The following is a 19480-nucleotide window of genomic DNA, read 5'->3' on the forward strand; positions in this document are numbered from 1 at the left end:
TACAATGAGGAGGGAGGGTTTATTGATTATGTTGAGTGGGGTAGGGTGTAGGCGGTAAGTTGTATAATTTGGATTTTGAGTTTTATGTTTGGTATGGTGTTCCAGGTGAAGGTGGACTTGTCCAGGGAGTTTGAGCTTGTTAATGGTACTCCACAAGGGAGTGTGGTCAGCCCAGTGTTGTTTGAGGTGATGATCTATGACATGTTTGGGGCAGTGGGTCCGAGGATGGGGGTGGCTTTGTGGCTTTTGATGGGACAATGTGGAAAAGAGGAAAGAAGGTGGACTGGGTGATGAAGAAAATGCAGGAAGCGTTACAGGGGTGCAGACTGTCGGTGGCCAAGTCCTTGTTCATGATGTATTCTAGGAGAAAGGTTGAAGGGGTGAGATTGTGTCTCTATGGACAGGAATTGCTGAAGATGTCGGGGATCAAGTACCTTGGCCTGTGGTTTGATGAGAAGATGACTTGGAGGAACCATGTGCAGTATACAGCTGTGAGATGTAGGAGGGCTCTGAACATGAAGGTTGTGGTACGTACGTTAGTGTGTATGTATCAAACGCTGATTAGGTCAGTTATGGATTATGGGTGTTTTGTGTATGATTATGCAGCTCAGTCAGTATTGAAAGGTTTAGATGTGATTCAGGCGACTGCTTTGAGGTTGTGTATAGGGGCATTTAGGATGATGCCGGTTGAGGCTTTGCTAGTGGATGTAAGGGAGATGCTGCTGGAGCTGAGACGGGATAAACTGGCACTGGTGTACTGGGTGAGATTGAAGGGGATAAACTGGAACTGGCGTACTGGGTGAGATTGAAGGGGAGTGTGAAGGGCCATCCAGCAGTCAGGGCTTTGGATAATTGCTGGGAGAGGGAAGTGGGTAAATTGAAGTTATATCGGTGGGTAATTGAGAGATTGGTGGATGAATATGGGCTGAGTGAGAGGGAAGTGGGATCTACGTTCGTGTTGTGTGATGATCCACATTGGTTGATTCCAAAGCCGTGGGTGGATGTCAGTTTGTTAGAGGGAAGGAAGGAGTTAGACAAGGGAAGTATGGGTTGATGTGTGGAAAGGTATGTTGGTGAGGGGTATTTTACACATTTGTCCAGTGGTTAACAGACCAAGTGACAGTGTATATGGAAGAAATGGTCCAGAGGTTAACAGACCAGGTGACGGTGTAAATGGCAGAGATGATAGCTGATTGTTGGGAGGAGGAGGTGAGAGTGGTGGTCTGTTCTGACTCAGCGGCAGTGTCTAGCAGCTTACAGACTGGAAGGAAAGATACAGGTGAGTTGTTGGTGGAGATGGTGTTGTTGGGGTTGCAGAGGATGGGTGTGGTGAACTCATTGTTGAGGGTGATAGGTAAGCATGAGACAGGTCTGTGTGATGAGTGGAAGAAACAGTTGAACATGAGTTATTGTATTATCAGCAGTATTTTGAGAAGGAAAGGTTTTATGAGAAGGGGAGAGTAGGAGTTGGGATTTAGTGGGATTGCTGGGTGTGTGTGAAGGGAATTGGGGTGGTGGCAAGGGCTGTCTACATTTCTCAGAGAGACGGGGCTGAACAGAAGGGTCTTATGTAGGTAGGCCGCGGACGGCCTCACGCTCCGGTACAGTAGGTGGCAGTATATGCACATTTTGTATGCTTGCAATCCGACAACAAATTACAAGAAGAAACAATGCAAGAGTACATCCTGGAACAGTCAAGACATCATGAAGTGTTTGTGAAATACAAACGTAAATCAATTTAACTAAAATGGTAAGTGGTTAAAGAACATTTATTTTTTCGTGTCTTTGTTTAGTTTGATAAAAATACTCAATTCGTTTCCACCTCCAACTTGCTAAAATATAGTTTTTTAGTCCACCTATCTTTACAGCTTTGATTTGTGTTCCGATTCGTGGTAGTTTTGTGACAAAATACATTTTATGAAGAACATGTTTTTCTTAATGTTAATGCAGGGAATGAAACGGCAACATTTTTGGTTCCGTCGAGGACAATAGAACGCATTCAAATTCACCCGCGCCTGTAAAACGGCCAAAGAACGCCGGCTGATCTTGCGCGAGACCATAGCAAATGAATCGAAACGAACCTTCGCTGATGTAGCTTAAAACTCAATTTCCTCAAAATGGCACCAGAAAATCTTATTGTACTACTTTAACCTAATTTCATGACGAAACTGAAAAATAAAGACTGATATAGGCAGTGCTTAATTTGTAAATCGGGAGGTACCTGAACACATTGGGGCGCGTGAGGAATGGATCCGGTTGGCAAATCGACGCAAATAGGTTTACAGCACATCGGTAGTGGAAAACAAAAAGCTAAACCTTTCACATTCTTGTCAGGCAGTGCTGAGTCTACAAGAAGCTGCAGGAATAGTTAACTTGATGAACTCCAATTTCGTTTGGTAGAATGTCTACAGTTCAAAGCGAACACCGTGATGGAAAAGTATTTCAACCATCATTGCCTTGAAATGTTTATTTCATTTTGATAAATTATGTTTATAATGTGGTCCTATTGCAACTATAAAGTAAAATAAGGATAATATCGTATTCTTGCCTGCCAAACGTTGCTGCCTTTGCTGTTTTGACCTATCCGTTACTTTAAGCTGAGATTAGTAGCCTATTCAAGGGAAAAAAGCGGGCCCCACATAAACAAAACAGTAGTAATCTCCGTCTATTTAAATTAAAAGAAAACAAGAGATTTTTAGCAGATTTCTTTGCTACAGCTTACTACCAATTCAAGAGAACTATGACAGCCCCGCAGAAACGGTTTATTAACGAAAATGGGTGCATGTCATTTGTTTTAAAAACCACATTTACTGTAGCAGGTAGCTAGTACCTCGTTTTGGTTGATAGCGAAAGCTAGCACTACTAAATACATATGTATTAACTGATCGAGGGTAACTATAGGTCCGAGTCTAACCAATCCTTGACTACGCTATATTGTTCATATATTGTCTCGATAGACATTGTGTGATATTATATATTTCCTCCAGTTATTTTACGAGAAAAAAAATCGCTGTACATCCGACATGTTGGTTAGTTTATGGACTACTCAGTAGTGAAGTACCTCTTGGTTTTCCGCTGTGCGCTGATTGGCTTTCCGTGACGGAGAAGAAGAAAAATTGAACACTGCTCTATTTTTCCCCTTCCGCCGTTCCGCCATGGCCGGCGTTGCTGTCCGCTTGTGTGAACGAGGGGTTAGAATGTTTGGAACGTGTTCTTAAGTAGAGTTGGTGTCACAGCGCTCCATACACTTTTTGTGTGAGTGAACAGTGATTTCCTACTTTTTGGGCGAAGCCAAACTTGTGGCAGAAACTGACGGTAACGTCTTTACAACAAAGGAATCAAGGGGCAAACTCCAAGGCTGAAAAATGATGCCTACCCGTAAGTGTCAAACAACATGGCCACTTGATGCTGGCTGCAAAAGGGAACAATTTCCATAGATTTCTATAGCAAAAGGCCCAAATTAACAGCAGGAATATACATGTTTATTGCCTGGTTTGAAAAAAGATTTTGGTGTATATTCCTAATTTCCCCTTTGTGACAACTGAGGGGGGTGAAATTTTATTTTTTTTACAACTCATTGGTCTAAATTATATTAAAGGTGCCCTATGCAACTTAATGCCACCTGTCGGCAGTGAGTTGTATATCTGTTCTATAACTCCATTAAGATCTGACATTGTCATTAGTAACTATGAGTATACTGACCTGTTTGAAGCAGTGTCACTTCCAACCGTCGATGCTGGAACAATGAACACAGACTTTTCAAATGGGGTTAAATTTGATGGTCCCTTTCCACAACTACGGAACACAGAATGAACAAATTAATCCGCTAAACCAATCAAAACATCACCTGGGCTATCTGTTGCGTTAGATGCATAGCCATAATTCAGATTTATTGATGGCTGTCAAGCGAACATGAAACTATAATTGTGCTAGCTAGCCATAGTTGGAACAATAATATGTGCACTGTGAACAGTTTGTACAAGCATAAATATCTGAGAAATTTTCACATAAGATTTAGTCAAACAACCCACAATGCATGTAAATTTTTTTACATTTTGCAGAGAACACCATGTTTTAACACCATTTTCCAGCAAGAAATGCAATCAATGAGTGTCTGCTCAGACACAACTTGGCTCGTTAGCTTTGTCTTCTTACATTCTGTCCAAGTTTGATCCATAAACAAAATTAATGCAACCAGAAGTCATATAGCCTATGTCAGTCACAGGGCAACTCCTAGCAGAAGGTATGGACAGGATGTGTGGGGCCCATCAGTAACAGGCAACACGTCCTATCTATGGTCCTTAGTTCAGAGTTAGTCAGCACATCTGTGTTGTGTTAAATTTCTCATGGCAATTTCCTATCAGTCTCAAACAAAGACTTTGGAGAAACATTCCTAATATGTATCTGCGCTCATACAAATAGAATGAACAAGATCATTGAATGATTTTCTACGTAGTATAATTGTTTCTCCGTCATCATCAATCTAGTAACTTACACATAGATTTCCTTGATTATTTTGCCAACTAGCTAAATGAGGCAATGTTACTTACTTGTCAAGTAGGAAGGTATCCAACTCTGCATCACTTTTCACACAAACTTCAGCTTTCTCCATCAAATGCAAAGGATATTGGATTTTTTAAAATGTTAAATGCTGCATGAGGCAACTTTAAGTCTTGTATTTAGTGGGTGTGAGCTATTGAGTGACAGGGGTGGTGCTGGCACTGTCACTCCTAACGGTTTGTTGTTTCTGGTATTGCCTCAGCTCCATTCACTGACAAGTAACGTTATAATCAAGTGACACCCAAATCAACGTAACCATATAGTTTATGCTTATAACCTATGGTATGTAAAAATCTAATATGTAATCTGCAAGTCTCGACTTATTTTTTACAGTCTATACTATAGTCTCGACAACATTTAGAGTTGCGAAATAACCACATTTAAGTATACAAAAAACGCTGAAGCATTTTAAGCAGTTGATGTTGCAGTTGTTTTATATTTTCAGGTGAACTTGCCTCAAGTTTTAGCTGGTAACATTAGGGTGGCTGTCTATCAACTTCCGGCTAGCATCCGCTAGCAACGCAGAGTAGCATATTGGTAGAGTAGCATTTAGCCTAGCTTCTTAGCCTTTGCTAACTTGGTAATGTCGTGTTAGGTCAGCTTTGTTTCAGCAACCAGGCCCCTAAGCTCTTTGCCCATTTTTGGTTATCTGGGAGTTAGGCTGAGTGACGCTCTGACAGATTGCCACGGCCTTCTCCACCAAAAAAGAGCTTCAAAACAGGTCTTCAGACACCAGTTGATGATGTCATGGTTACTACGTCCATATTTTTGTTTAGTCTATGATAGGAATATGGGTCCTCCGTACGTAATTATTTTGGTAAGAAGAAGTCATATCACAGATATAGTATTACCATATATTTCATTTATTTATTAAATGCTTCCATATATACTGAGTGATGTAAGCTAAACGAAGTATGAGGAATATGAATGTTTGCATGCAAATTCTCCCTGCACGCTAGATAATGTTCCTAACGTTGGTCCATGGTGTTTACCATTGTGAAAAAGCCTACAGAGAATGCCAGCTTTGTGGTTACTGCTGTTACCATTTCATCTTTATTAGTATAACTACATCATTGATTTGTGTAATAAACAGCTTGATATGAAATGAGCACTGCAGAGACGAGCATTCCGGAATAATTTAATCAGTCCAGTCTGTTTAATGGATAGCAACCATAAACGTCTGCATTTAGCTTCAAAGGGAGGTTTTGACAACAATATTCTATAAAAATCCATATTCTTTTGAATTACTATTCTGACGAACAAAACAATATAAGTATCATCCTGGAAAAAGTGTTGTTACATTTTCACCTGTCCAGCCTGCAGATGTGCCTCATGTTGAGCCCAGCAAGGAGTAGGAGACACATCGCAATGTAGTTGACTCATGTCTGTGACCTAACATAATGCTTGTTATTTATAATATTTTCTAACTATATAGTGACTGTATTCACTGCATTAAACCAAGAAGTTATTTAAATTACAGTTTTTGAATGCAAGGTTTTAAGTATTTCTCCTAATATATTGCAACCAGGATGCATTCATTTTTCATTCATTTTCTAACGGATAATCAAATGTAAAACTGTAGATTTCTCAAAGCAATATTATTCAGAAATGTGTTTTTGTTGTCATTTTCCAAGGAAATTATAATCTGTGATCTACAGCAGTGGAAATAATAAATTTTTCTTAAATCAGCATCTCTGTATGGCAGCCATTCCATTCCAGTGTCTGTTAGATTCCAACACAGGCACACCTCATTTTACTTAATGAAGTTCTGATAATTTGAATACCTGAACATTATCTAATTTACAAAGGAAAATAATAAAAACCACTGATGTGGTCATCACTATCCTCTTGCAATAGGACCAGCTGGATGGCAAAAATAGTGCAAGTAGTACCTCAAAGGTAATTTGAATTAAAAATGATTATTCGGCATGAGAAAAGAGTTTAAAAGAAAAGCTTTGAGTGAGAAATAGAAGGTCATCAATGACAAGCAAAGAAGAGCCAAGCTGAAGTTTGCAAAAGACCATAAGATTGGACCGTAGAGGAATGGAGCAGGCAGCTTTGCCCAACATCTGGTCAGACGGAGACCTGGTGATGATCTGGGAGGCTTCAGCAAAGCTGGAATCGGGCAGATTTGTCTTTGTAAAGGACTCATGAATCAAGCAAAGTAACATTTTATCCTGGAAGAACCCCTGATTCCTTCTGCTCTGACAATGTTCCCCTACTCTGAGAATAGTTTCTTCCAGCAGGACAATGGTCCATGCCACACAGCCAGGTCAATAAAGTGGTGGATGGAGGACCACCAGATAAAAACCCCCGTCATGGCCAGCCCAATTTCCTGACCTGAACCCCATTGAAAACCTCTGGAATTTGATCAAGAGGTAGATGGATGGTCACAAGCTGTCAAACAAAGCCAAGCTACTTTAATTTGTGTGACAGGAGTGGCATAAAGTCACCCAACAGCAATGTGACAGACTGGTGGAGAGCATGCCAAGACCCATGAACACTGATTTAAAAATCTGGTTTATTCCACCAGATATTGATTTCTGAACTTAATTATTTGCATAATTAAGTTAAAACATTAGTATTTTGTTGTTGAAAAATAAACTTGCATTTGTTTTTGCATTATTTGAGGTCTGAAAACGGCATACTTTTTTGGTTATTGTGACCAGTTGTTATTTTCAACAAATATACTCTAAATGACAGTATTTGTATTTGGAATTTGGGTGTAATGTTGTCAGTAGTTTATAGAAGGAAACAATATTTTTCATTTTTCTTAAACACATACCTATCAAATGTAAAAACAGAGAAACTGAATTTTCCAGTAGTCTCTTAATTTTCACTTACAGAGCTGTAAGTGAAAAGTATTCTCCCTCCATTCTGGGATCAAGTTAAGGAAAACACGTAGACCACAGGTCTGTTATGACCTTGATTGTTTTTGTCAAAGGTTATTTTTGTCATTGATTATATATTCTTTCCAACGAACATGTCCTTTAGTAATCTATGGCTCTGATTTTGTATTTATTTTAGCAGAGGGAGGACAAACCCAGCCTGCTGCTCTCCTTCCACACTGAGCCCAAACAGATGTTACTGGATTTGGATTGTGAAATTGAAGCTCAGGGGGCATTGGGGGATTCAGAGATGACATCAGTAAAGCAGGAAAACAAAAGTCAAACACTTGGACAGAATGTTACCATTAAAGATGAAGAGGAGGAGACAGATTGGGTTATCATTAATAATGGAGAGGGAGATTTACTCACTCAAGGTAAGAACAGGTTTAATGTTGTCATTGTCAATGTATTAATTTGTTGTTTTTACCAATGAAAGGGTTAATGTCTGTCAGTATTCTCCATATTGTTATACTTATTTTTTGGCGTCTCAGAAACCCAAAAATACAGAATATTTTAAAGATGTTCTCCTGTCCAGGGTATACTATTGAGCCTTGTCTCTGGGCCTCCATGACAATTTGCTGGGAAGACCCACGGGAAATCTAAATTGTCCAGCAAATTACAGAGAGAGGGAGGTATGGACAGCCGGGATTCCCAGGTCTCATTGCGCTCTAGCGGCTCCCTGTGGTGGCTCTGCCATCTCAAATTCTGACAGTCAGATTAGTGAACGTGCCATCACACACTTTTCATCCCCAAACAGCACTAAAAGAAATGAAAATAAGTTCTAAGGTACAGTTCAACACAAAAGAACACAATGGACAAAATGCTTCTCAGAAAATCTGAATAACGCAGAAAAGTTCATTTTCTTCTGTAATTCTGATCAGAAAGTGACACCTTCATATATTCTAGATTAATTACACATGAAGTGAAACATTTCAAGCGTTTTGTTTCAATCTTGATGATTATGGCATACAGCTCATGGAAATAAAAAATCGAGTATCAAAATATTACAATAAAAAATGTGTAATACAGAGATGTCGACCTGAGAAGAGCTCTAATCAGCTAATTAACTTAAAACGCCTGCAAATGTTTCCTAAGAATGTTAATTTATGCACTAAATTCTTGATCGGGTTTCCTTTTGCACAAATTACTGCATGAATGCGGCGTGGCATGGAGGCAATCAGCCTGTGATTGTTTTGTAGGGTTTGGTGCATCTCATTTTCCTCTTGTCAGATTCTCAATGGGGTTCCGGTCAGATGAGTTGGCTGGACAATCAAGCACAGTGGCAAGTATTACATGGGTAGCAAATGTTTTGGCACTGTGGGCAGTTCCCAAGTCCTGCTAGGAAAAGTAAATCAGCATCTCCATAAAAATTGTCAGCTGATGGAATCATGAAGTGCTCTAAAATCTCCTGGTAGACGGCTGCATTGACTCTGGACTTGATAAAACACAGTGGACAAACACCAGCAGATGACAGTACACCCAAAATCACTGACTGTGGAAACATCACACTGGACTTCAAGCCACTTGGATTCTGTGCCTCTCCACTCTTCCTCTAGACTCTGGGACCTTGATTTCCAAATGAAGTGCCAAGTGTACTTTCATCAAAAGAGAGGACTTGGGACCACTTCAGTCCAGTTCTTTTTCTCCTTCTCCCAGGTACGACACTTCTGACGTTGTCTCTGGGTCAGGAGTGGCTTGACACTAGGAATGTGACTCCAGCCTCAATCCACTCCTTATGAAGCTCCCCCAAGTTCTTGAATCGGCTTTGCTTGACAATCCTCAAGGCTGCGGTCAACCCTGTTGCTTTCCTACCATACCTTTTCCTTCCAGTCTACTTTCCATGAATGTGCTTTGATACCGGACATTGCCAACAGCCAGCCCTTTCAGCAATGACCTTCTGTGACTTAACCTCCTCGTGGAGGTTGTCAATGAGTGTCTTCTGGACAATGGTCAAGTCAGCAGTCTGCCCCATGATTGTGGTTGTGTGTACTGAACCAGGCAGAGGTATAATGTTCAGGGAGTTCATTTACTGATTAGAGCTCTTATCTGGTCAACATTTCTTTATTGTACATTTTTCATTGTAATATTTTGAGCTGTAGTCATCAAGATTGAAACAAAGAAATCTTGATATATTTCACTGTCTAATGAATCTACAATATATGAATGTGTCACTTTTTTTAACTTTTTCACGAGATTATTATTTGGAGATACACCTATATATGAAATTAATACATTGAAAATAATGAATCTGCAACTATTTTACTTGAGCACTAACCTGGGAACAATAATAAATATTAATATTTACCAATGAGAAAGACCGTTCTTCCTCTCAGTTAGTCACAGGCAGAATCAGAAATATCTGCAGAGCAACAACAACATTTCCCATCAAAGATTGCAGGCTATAATCCATGATTATTTTCTGTAGTCCACCCGGGATTTTATCATCAATAGGCTTAAATAATCTGAACTGAATTAGTTGATTGCCTATACCAATGGAGGGCAAACCGTTTGGCTCAGAGGTCACATTTGTTAATCATAAATGATTTGCAGGCCAAAAGGGCAATAATTAAAACGTTATGCAGCAGGTCCCTTATGTCTAATTATGTCTAATTATGTCTAAATACTTTATATTCAGATTCTGATGTATAAGAATGGCTTGAATAATGTTTGACTTGCCTTTAAAACTATTTCACTACCGGATTAAACTTCCTCACAGGCCTTGCCTACCCCTGTCCTACACTATCATCTGGGAATGCAGATACCCAAATGTGGTCCTTTTCAATAACTGAGACCTTGGATTCTCTACAGAGGAGTGTATTAAACAAATTATCTAGGTTTTTCTTGGCCCCCACACTGTGTCTGGGACTTGAGAGAAAACATGTCATTGGCATCATTAAATGTATCTATTTGAAACATTTCTCTTCCATCAAACAACATCCTACTCTCCACTCTCATCAGGAAATGTTTTGTGTTTCTCCAATGGTTATGATGTCTGCATGCATGGCTAAACCCAGCAATATTTTTAAAGGTTTTGTATCAAAGTTTTCAAAAGGGCCTCTGCCACAAAATCACGTAACGATTGAAGTGGAATAATGCTTGTTGCTTGAATCTTGATAATTTTGTCCCAAAATGTGTCCATAAATCCATTCTGATGTCTTTCACAGATGGGATTCCTGAAGTGGAGAAGCTTGGAGGGAAACACCAGAAAGACTATAAGCATAAGAAGTTTCCCCATTTTGAATTTTTTTTATCATCACTATCACAGTTAAAAAGACACATTAATATACATACAGATGAGAAGCCTTTCTGCTGTTCTGACTGTGGGAAGTGTTTCATTAGATCATCTGATTTTACGAAACATCAGAAAGTGCACTCGGGTGAGAGGCCTTACTCTTGTTCTGACTGTGGAAAGAGTTTCTCTCAATTAGGCCACCTTAAAGTTCACCAGCGCATACATTCTGGTGAAAAGCCTTACTCCTGTTCTGACTGTGGGAAGTGTTTCTCTCAATTAGGTCACCTTAAAGTTCACCAGCGCATACATTCTGGTGATAAGCCTTACTCCTGTTCTGACTGTGGGAAGTGTTTTATAAGATCATCTGATCTTAGTAGTCATCAAAGACTGCACACAGGTGAGAAACATTTCTCCTGTTCTGTCTGTGGGAAGAGTTTCTCTCGATTAGGTAACCTTAAATTTCACCAGCGCATACATACTGGAGAGAAGCCTTACTCCTGTTCTGACTGTGGGAAGTGTTTTATAAGATCATCTGATCTTAGTAGTCATCAGAGAGTGCACACAGGTGAGAAACCTTTCTCCTGTTCTGACTGTGGGAAGAGTTTCTCTCAATTAGGGCACCTTAAAGTTCACCAGTGCATACATTCTGGTGATAAGCCTTACTCCTGTTCTGACTGTGGGAAGTGTTTTATAAGATCATCTGATCTTAGTAGTCATCAGAGACTGCACACAGGTGAGAAATATTTCTCCTGTTCTGACTGTGGGAAGAGTTTCTCTCGATTAGGTAACCTTAAATTTCACCAGCGCATACATACTGGAGAGAAGCCTTACTCCTGTTCTGACTGTGGGAAGATTTTCTCTCAATTAGTTCATCTTAAATTTCACCAGCGCTTGCATACTGGTGAAAAGCCTTACTCCTGTTCTGACTGTGGGAAGTGTTTTATAAGATCATCTGATCTTACTAGTCATCAGAGATTACACACAGGTGAAAAACCTTTCTCCTGTTCTGACTGTGGGAAGAGTTTCTTTCGATTAGGTATCCTTAAATTACACCAGCGCATACATACTGGAGAGAAGCCTTATTCATGTTCTGACTGTGGGAAGTGTTTCTCCCAATTAGGTAGCCTTAAACGTCACCAGCGCGTACATACTGGAGAGAAGCCTTACTCCTGTTCTGACTGTGGGAGGAGTTTCTCTCAATTAGGTCACCTTAAAGTTCACCAGCGCTTGCATACTGGTGAAAAGCCTTACTCCTGTTCTGACTGTGGGAAGTGTTTTATAAGATCATCTGATCTTACTAGTCATCAGAGATTGCACACAGGTGAGAAACCTTACTCCTGTTTGTACTGTGGGAGTAGTTTCTCTCAATTAGGTAACCTTAAAATTCACCAGCGCATACATCCTGGAGAGAAGCCTTACTCCTGTTCTGACTGTGGGAAGTGTTTTATAAGATCATCTGATCTTACTAGTCATCAGAGATTGCACACAGGTGAGAAACCTTACTCCTGTTTGTACTGAGGGAGTAGTTTCTCTCAATTAGGTAACCTTAAAATTCACCAGCGCATACATCCTGGAGAGAAGCCTTACTCCTGTTCTGATTGTGGGAAGTGTTTCTCTCAATTAGGCAGCCTTAAACGTCACCAGCGCATACATACTGGACAATAATACCGGACATTTGACACTGGAGCATAATTTTGACATTTGACACAGAGGATAAGCAAGTGTTTTACAGTATCAAGCAGTTCGACTGTCTGTTCTTGAAATTACCACAAATGAAGATATGTCTTATTAGAATATGGGGGTGAGAAACATAACACAACACAAAGTGCGGATTTACTCTGATCAAAATACAATAGATAGGATGTGGGTCCCTCACGTCCTGTCTATACCTCCTGATAGGAATTTACCTGATGATACACAGGTATTTAAGTTCTCAGATATTGGAGATGTACTGCAGGATAATAGACACTATAATAGTTGGTTATAATAACTGACCACCTCCTATGTGTCCTGGCATAAATGACTGTGTTAACTTTATCATTATTGGAGAACATGTAAGTACTATGGAAGATCAACATCATATTTTAAATAAAGATTCTCACCAGAATTCGGGTTGCATTATTTTTGTTCATGGATCAAAAGTGGACTGAATCTAACCTGAATGCTCAGGTTGGCGCCACCCTGTCACAGGACACTAAATACTGTTAGGGAAATTTCTTAAACTGATGTATTCTTACTGATTAAAGGACTGGGTCCCCATGTTTAGATAAGTAGTGGAATGTGGGAGAGGGGGATCTGGTATTTGTCTAAGGTGGCATCCTTGACTGGTAGCAGCAGATTATAGGCAGATTTACGATTAACCCTATCTGTATAACCCATTAGTGTCTTTCTGTAGTTTGTCCAGATGCTTTAAGTCCTCCTCAAGGGTTGAGAAGTTTACCCAGGGGGGAGGGAGGACAACAGGGGCTTTGTGATATGTGATAGATCGAAGGGAATGAGTTGTATTGACATAAGACAGATGGGTAGCATCTGCATCTTACCACACCCCTTTGCCTCCCTTAAATACTGACGGTTGTCCTGTGTTAATTTAGAGATTATTCATTGTTACTTTGTAATCTGTGTATTCTCTCCTTGCAAGAATAAACTGCTTATTGTGCATTTGAGTTTTTTCCTCTGTCTTACGTACCATTTTCGTAAATTTTTGGGACTTTGGAAATTGTCATCCCAATGCTCATTGTAAATTATCTTCAAGATAGATACAAGCCTATAATCCGGTCAAACCAAGATCTCATCAAAAGTGAGAGCCCTATGATCTGTTAATTATGTGCTTATTGATCCAGGTCGCATCAAGATCACTTTCACAGATAATGACCCTTAAACAAAGGCTTGTTCATTATTTGGTCAAATATCAAATGTAATCCTCCACATCAAGAGCCACTGAGCTTTGTAATATGATTTATTTTCTGACTGGGGGAGGAACTGAAGTGCAATGAGATGAGCACAAATGTTGTATGATTGACAGTGCTAAAGGGGTGGTCATTTTTCTGTAAATAAACTCAAAATCCTTACCTAAACTTCAATTTGTAATTAGATTAGGTTAAAATCAACTTTGTCATTGAACAATTACAGTACAACAAAATGCATTTTGAGTCAAGAGTAGAGTATGAATGGGATGAGTGGAATGTATTGATGTGCAAAGAATGCAAATACAGTGGAAATGGAAATTCTAGATGTGGAATTAAGGCAACAGAGGAGGTCAGAATATGTACAAGTATTAAGTATAGTGTATGTTACCAGTGGGATAAATAGCTGTGCGGGTACAAATGGCAATTCTCAATGGCATTCTGAATGTGCAATCGAGGCAAATTGAAGTTGTAGAGTAACATGTGCAACTGAAATTCAGGGATGAGGTTCCTGAGGTATCCAAGGGCGACTGGTCATTAGGGGCATGTGGGACACAGCCCCACCTTTTGTCAACAGAAAGAACTGCAACAAAATTATTTTTATTTCTCGAAGATTACTTCCTATAATTTATTATCTATGAATATAGCATAAATTGCATATAATTTGTGTTAGGATTTTATTTATGTTCATTGGTCCCTGCCTTGCTGCTTCAGACTGCATCTTGCCGATTCCAGTTTGCAGTAAAAGGCCATAGGCTAAGCGTGAATGTGGGGCTAGCACCACTCTCACAATGCAATGTACTTTGTACGTGTGAAAATATGAATATGCATGCTCAGAATGTTAGTGTGATCATTGTAGATCACACAAATTTGATGCCAAGTGGGGCTGACAGCCAGTAGCCCCACTACAGTGTCATTTTGTAATTCAAACCTGATTGGCTGTCTGTCTGTGTGGCGCCAACATTAGTTAGCAAGAAGAGCGAGGAGGGTAGATTGTCTTAGCTAGCTTGTTAGCTTCACAAACACCAGGTAACTTGAGAAAATGAATTAAGTGAATTTCATACTTGAGCACCGGTTTGAAACCCTTAATTTGGAGGAGAAACTTGAAGTAAAGCGACTGGGTGCCCATCAGCCACGGGACATTGTCATCACTCAAACTGCTGGTCAAAGTTACCATGGGTTTAACATGGAGTGGTTTTTCAAGAAAAAGTGGCTAACTGTTAGCATACAAAACAAGGCACTCTTCTGTTTTCCATGTCTGCAATTTGGTGGAGATGGTACTTGGTCGAGGACAGGTCACAAAGATTTGAAACGTCTTTCTGAAAGGATTGCAAAACATGAGAGCAGCAGGAGTCATCTGGACAATGCTGTGGAATTGGGCTTACTTGGAAAGGTAAATGTCGCAGCCCAAGTTGACAGTGCATACAGGCTCCTTTGAGCAGCATAACAAACAGGTGGAGGAAAACAGGTACATTCTCAGTCGAATCATAACGTATTAAACTGTGTGGAAAATGTGAAACCCACTGCGGGAGCATGAAGAGTCGGTGGACTCCCTGAATCCTGGAATATTCAGATCTATTTTTGAGACTGTGTGAGGGCGATTCGAGACTTCAAAGGCACAATGACGTTCAGCCCATCTTCAAAGGGACATCTAGCACTGTACAAAACGAACTGTTAGACCATATGTATGAAGTGTAGAGGGAGATGTCCACTTGCTTGGGTAAGACATAATTTGTTGCCCTACAGACAGATGAGACAACTGATATCTCCTGTAAATCACAAATGATTTACATGTGACAGAGAGGTTTTTGGAGTTTGTGGAAGTCAAAGATATTACTTGACTTGGCCTCTCTAATAGTATCAAGGGTGTGCTAGAACAACTGAAGCTGGGAGAAAAGCTGATCGCTCAGACTTGTGATGGTGGGGCTGTAATGAGTGGAAACATCCGAGGGGTACAGACGCTAATGAAAGAGACATACCCACATGCCCAGTTTGTTCACTGCTATGCTCACCAGCTGAACCTGACCTTGTTCAGCAAGGATGAGCATGCTGAAGGTGTTTTTTGCAGATTTAACTGCTTTTGCCACCTTTTCTCTGGCGCTCCAAAACGTGTACTGTCCAAAAAAGTAGAACTGTCAATGCAGTTTGGGAAAACCGCGCTGCTCCTGTGTATGGAGGACATACGCACGCAACCCGGATGGGATAAGGCCCCCATAAGTGAGGCATACGACCTGTCAAAAAAACCTGGGTGCGCTCACCCGTTCCAAGGAGAATGTCCAGAATATGCGGAAGCAAACTGATGAATGGACTGCCACAGTTCACGATGGAACAGACAAGCCAGGCTGATGAGTAACCAACACAGTGCCGGTGATGAAGGAGGCATGCGACACAGTCATCTCCCAGGTGGAGCAGAGGTTTTCACAAAATGACCACCTGGTTGCTGCCAAGCTGGTTGACAACTCGCTCTTCCCACAATTGGTCCTGTCATTCCCTACACCTGAGCTTGACTGTTCGGTGAAACTATGGCCTCTAGGAAATGAAGAAAAGTCTGAGCTTACCACTCTGTACCGCCACACTGAGCTTCACCCTGGTAAAACGGCCCTGTCTCTGTTAAGATCCATCCATGAGAACAACCTAGAGGAGGCTTTAGCTGAGACCGTCACTCTGCTGACTATTATCATAACAACATCTATGACGACATCCGAGTCAGAAAGGAACCTTTCCACCTTGAAGAGGGTAAAAACCTTCCCTCGCAACACCATGGGACAGCCTCGACTCAACGCATTGGCCATGTTGGCCATCGAAAGCCAGCTGATTCAGCAGCTACATGATTTCATTCCCAAAGTAATCAAAGTACCACCTTTCTCTTCAAGTGAGCCCTCAGCCTTGGTGATTGAAAGCATATTTTATCATCCTGCCTTTGTGGTCCTGCTCTGTGCATTGGTCATATTTTTGTGCTGGATCGATTCATATAGATGGTGACGAGTGTCAGTGTGTCCATGCTTATCTATTAAGGTTGTTGTCATAGAATGGAATCTTTATGCCTAAAAAGTTGTCTTTCCGCTTCGTTGTGGCCTTCAGTGGTGTTGAGCTCATTGCTGTTCGTGTATGGCCCTGTAGGCACATTGGTTCTGAGCTTGGTTGCATTCCTAATTTAGGTTTGTGGTAATTTTACTTGTGTGTGAGAAAGAGAGGAATTACTCAAGATTCTCTCTCTCCCTCCATTTTGAAATGGTTTGTGCCCCACACATTTTTTACATATAAAAACACCACTGGAAACATACTTAGGATTCTGATTAGTCATTTCCCTCTTTTTTCATCCCCAGATAAACCAACTCCAATCTAAGCTGTTTTGCACAGCTTTACTCTATTTTTTCTGATATTCCCCCCATTGCATAGTAGCATAAATGTTACCTGCTCTGCTGTCATATTTGTTTTATGCTCTTTTGCACTATTCCATTTACTCAGGTATGTTCAAATACTCAGGTGTTATTCCCCCTACAGTTATTGCTATACAATCTTTGCATTCTGATTAATTTACCTTGCACAAACAGTACAAACTCTTTGCTACATTCAGTTTTTTTATTTAGACTCTCTATTGTATTTGTATTTTGTCATTGCCATACCACTTAGAAATCACCTTGCAAACAAACGGTATATTGACACTTTATTCAATCTGTATTATAGTGGGGAGAACAAGTATTTGATACACTGCCGATATTGCAGGTTTCCCCACTTACAAAGCATGTAGAAGTCTGTAATTTTTATCATAGGTTCTATTCAACTGTGAGAGACGGAATCTAGAACAGAAGTCCAGAAAATCACATTGTATGAATAATTAATTAGCATTTCATTGCATGACATAAGTATTTGATACATCAGAAAAGCAGAACCTAATATTTGGTACAGAAACCTTTGTTTGCAATTAAGGAGATGTTTGTTCACACTGCAGCAGGGATTTTGGCCCACTCCTCCATACAGACCTTCTCCAGATCCTTCAGGTTTCGGGGCTGTCGCTGGGCAATACAGACTTTCAGCTCCCTCCAAAGATGTTCTATTGGGTTCAGGTCTGGAGACTGGGTAGGCAACTCCAGGACCTTGAAATGCTTCTTATGGAGCCACTCCTTAGTTGCCCTGGCTGTGTGTTTCAGGTAATTGTCATGCTGAAAGACCCAGCCACGACCCATCTTCAATGCTCTTACTGAGAGGTTGTTGGCCAAGATCTCGCGATACATGGCCCCATCCATCCTCCCCACAATACGGTGCAGTCTTCCTGTCCCCTTTGCAGAAAAGCATCCCCAAAGAATGATGTTTCCACCTCCATGCTTCACGGTTGGGATGGTATTTTTGGGGTTGTACTCATCCTTCTTCTTCCTTTTAAACACGGCGAGTGGAGTTTAGACCAAAAACCTCTTATATTGTCTCGTCAGACCACATGACCTTCTCCCATTCCTCCTCTGGATCATCCAGATGGTCATTGGCAAACATCAGACGGGCCTGGACATGCGCTGGCTTGAGCATGGGGACCTTGCGTGCGCTGCAGGAGTTTAATCCATGACGGCGTAGTGTGTTACTAATGGTTTTCTTTGAGGCAGTGGTACCAGCTCTCTTCAGGTCATTGACCAGGTCCTGCTGGGCTGATTCCTCACCTTCCTCATCATCATTGATGCCCCACGAGGTGAGATCTTTCATGGAGCTCAAGACTGAGGGAGATTGACCGTCATCTTGAACTTATTCTAATAATTGCGCCAACAGTTGTTGCCTTCTCACCAAGCTGCTTGCCTATTGTCCTGTAGCCCATCCCAGTCTTGTGTAGGTCTGCAATTTTATCCCTAATGTCCTTACACAGCTCTCTGGTCTTGGCCATTGTGGAGAGGTTGGAGTCTGTTTGATTGAGTTTGTGGACAGGTGTCTTTTATACAGGTAACAAGTTCAAACAGGTGCAGTTAATACAGGTAATGAGTGGAGAACAGGAGGGCTTCTTAAAGAAAAACTAACAGGTCTGTGAGAGCCAGAATTCTTTCTGGTTGGTAGATGATCAAATACTTATGTCATGCAATAAAATGCAAACTAGTTATTTAAAAATCATACAATGTCATTTTCTGGATTTTGGTTTTAGATTCCATCTCTCACAGTTGAAGTGTACCTATGATAAAAATTACAGACCTCTACATGCTTTGTAAGTAGGAAAACCTGCAAAATCGGCAGTGTATCACTGTATTTAGACTATTGTATTATGGATGTTTATATATTATGTCACCGTTGTGACGAAAAGAGAGCTGAGCCGAAAGGGAAAGCTCTCGATATACTGGTCAATTTTCCTTCCTATCCTCACCTATGGTCATGAAGGCTGGGACAAGATCGCGAGTACAAGCGGCTGAAATGGGTTTTCTCAGAAGGGTGGCTGGCTTCTCCCTTAGGGATAGGGTGAGAAGCTCAGCCATCCGTGAGGAATTCGGAGTAGAGCCGATGAAGATGAGTCTCATGAGTCTATATTTTAGGTATGTAATGTAGTCGCTGTTGCAAATGTGAATTTGTTCTCAATCAGCTTACTTGGTTAAATTAAGGAAAAATAAAATTAAAATAAAGTTAAAATGTTGTCCTCAAAGTTGATGTGTTAAAAGCAGGAAAAATGTGCGAGTGCAAGGATTTGAGTGACAACTGGGTCAGAGCATCTCAAAATCTGCAGCTCTTGTGAGGTGTTTCCGGTCTGCAGTGGTCTACCTATCAAAAGTGGTCCAAGGAAGGAAAAGCGGTGCACCAGCAACGGGGTCATGAATGGCCAAGGCTCATTGATGCACATGGTGAGTGAACGCTGGCCCTTGTGGTCCGATCCAACAGACGAGCTACTATAGCTCAAATTGCTGAAAAGGTAAACGCTGGTACTGATAGAAAGG

General features: G+C 40.8%; 1 protein-coding gene across 1 annotated transcript; it reads left to right on the plus strand.

The window, feature by feature from the left end:
* The first annotated feature begins 1661 nt into the window (after nt 1-1661).
* On the plus strand, nt 1662-12210 carry LOC109615478 (zinc finger protein 420-like). Its single transcript, XM_034295504.1, has 3 exons — nt 1662-1750; nt 7588-7822; nt 10613-12210. The coding sequence occupies exons 1-3, from the start codon at nt 1748-1750 to the stop codon at nt 12196-12198; spliced, it is 1824 nt and encodes a 607-aa protein (XP_034151395.1). The 5' UTR covers nt 1662-1747; the 3' UTR covers nt 12199-12210.
* Nucleotides 12211-19480: the final 7270 nt, after the last annotated feature.

Source organism: Esox lucius, chromosome 11, assembly GCF_011004845.1.
Source record: "Esox lucius isolate fEsoLuc1 chromosome 11, fEsoLuc1.pri, whole genome shotgun sequence".
Taxonomy (NCBI): domain Eukaryota; kingdom Metazoa; phylum Chordata; class Actinopteri; order Esociformes; family Esocidae; genus Esox; species Esox lucius.

Excerpts from the sequence above, each read along its gene's own strand:
- LOC109615478 (XM_034295504.1), top strand. Across the intron at positions 7,823-10,612 it reads GGGAGATTTACTCACTCAAG|ATGGGATTCCTGAAGTGGAG; the intron begins GTAAGAACAGGT and ends TGTCTTTCACAG.